Source organism: Cyprinodon variegatus, unplaced genomic scaffold (genome assembly GCF_000732505.1).
Source record: "Cyprinodon variegatus isolate N-32 unplaced genomic scaffold, C_variegatus-1.0 Scaffold3493, whole genome shotgun sequence".
NCBI lineage: Eukaryota > Metazoa > Chordata > Actinopteri > Cyprinodontiformes > Cyprinodontidae > Cyprinodon > Cyprinodon variegatus.
This window is the reverse complement of record NW_015153946.1, coordinates 1600-2968: the sequence shown is the minus strand read 5'-3', so window position 1 is coordinate 2968 and position 1369 is coordinate 1600. Positions and strand designations below refer to the sequence as shown.

General features: G+C 48.3%; 1 protein-coding gene across 1 annotated transcript; it reads right to left on the bottom strand.

The window, feature by feature from the left end:
- Positions 1-222: 222 nt before the first annotated feature.
- On the bottom strand, positions 223-1111 carry LOC107081225 (the record flags this gene model as incomplete). Its single annotated transcript, XM_015369428.1, has 1 exon — positions 223-1111. A coding segment is annotated over exon 1 (880 nt), but the record flags the coding sequence as incomplete, so codon positions are not given.
- Between the last annotated feature and the right edge of the window lie 258 nt (positions 1112-1369).

The window sequence follows — 1369 nt, the reverse complement described above, 5'->3', positions numbered from 1 at the left end:
TAAAATGATATGATTTTAATGCATGAATATGTTATTTATCATTTTGCTTCCTTTCTTTTCCTTTAAATAACTTATTCAGCTTTTTTCTACAATAATTAATTAAACCCTTTTTCTTTCGGGTTTCTGCAGAATCCACTCTGCTCTCTTCATTTCTGAGCTTTTCTTCTAGTTTCTTATTGCGGGGTTCTGAGTGACTTCGTCCTCTACGAGGTGCACTCCAACCAGCAGCTCCTGCAGCATCCAGTCCATCATCCTTTGGATGGAAGGAACCTGCAGATGGACCGTTAGCTGCTTCTCTCTCCGTGCTCTTCTGATATCTGGCCGGCGTGGAGCTGCTCCTCCCTCTGTTAATACGGCCCCCCGTCCTTCCTCTGCCGTCTGATTGGTCGACCGGCTCCCCCTGAAGGCTCTGCTTCAACTCATAGCTCTCCTTGGACGGGCCGATGAGGTGGAGCCTGTCGTTCATCTCACAGACCAGAACCGAAGCCAAAGTGTTGTTGTTTTTCTTGATTTTTGATAAAAGTTCTTTTCCTTTGGAGCTGAGGTCCCTCAGTGGGACTTCCTGAGTGCGAAGGGACCTCTGCAGATCATTCAGGAAGTTCTGCAGTTTATTGACGGCCGTCCTGGAGCTTCCGACTTGACAAACGATGGTGGTGTTTTCCTCTTTTATCTCTATGCGGTCTTGCACAGCGTTCAGGAGGTAGTCAAGCTCCTGTTTCCTGAATTTGCTGGCGTACTTGAACACGTCAGTATCTATCGTAATCGTATCCCGTTCTGGACCAGAGAACCGGTCCTCCTGAGAGGCCGGACCTCTTCGTGAAGACCTTGAGGCATGCGAGGAATCTGGAGGTCTTCCACTGCCTTCGTTTCTACTGTAGTATTGTGAAACTGTTGGAGGGTCAGAGGAAGAAGGCGGCGTCGACTCCAGAAGCTGCTCCAAACGGACCTTTACAGCTTTGAGGTCCTGAAAAGAACCATCAACTCGAAACCGACCTTGTTTCAGATCCGTCAACTGGAAGCCATGCGAGTGGAGAAGCTCCAGAACCTTCTCCTTGTCCTGGAAACGGTTCACATCCGCAGTGGCTTGGACTCTGAAATCCATCTAGGCAGAACGGAGACACGATTAAAGCATCATATTTGGTAGAAGATGAGAGACGAATCAATTTATGAGGACATGAAATCCTCCAACATCTCAGAACATCTGTGAGTTGAGGCCTGTTGCAACAAGGAAAGCAAACCAAGTAATTGCCCAGGGCCCCGAGCATCCCGGGGGCCCCCAGACTACAGCTGACCTGGTTATAAACAGCATCTAATGACAAACAGTATGAGCGCCAATGTTCCCTCAAAGCTGCGTGCTTCAAAACTCTCA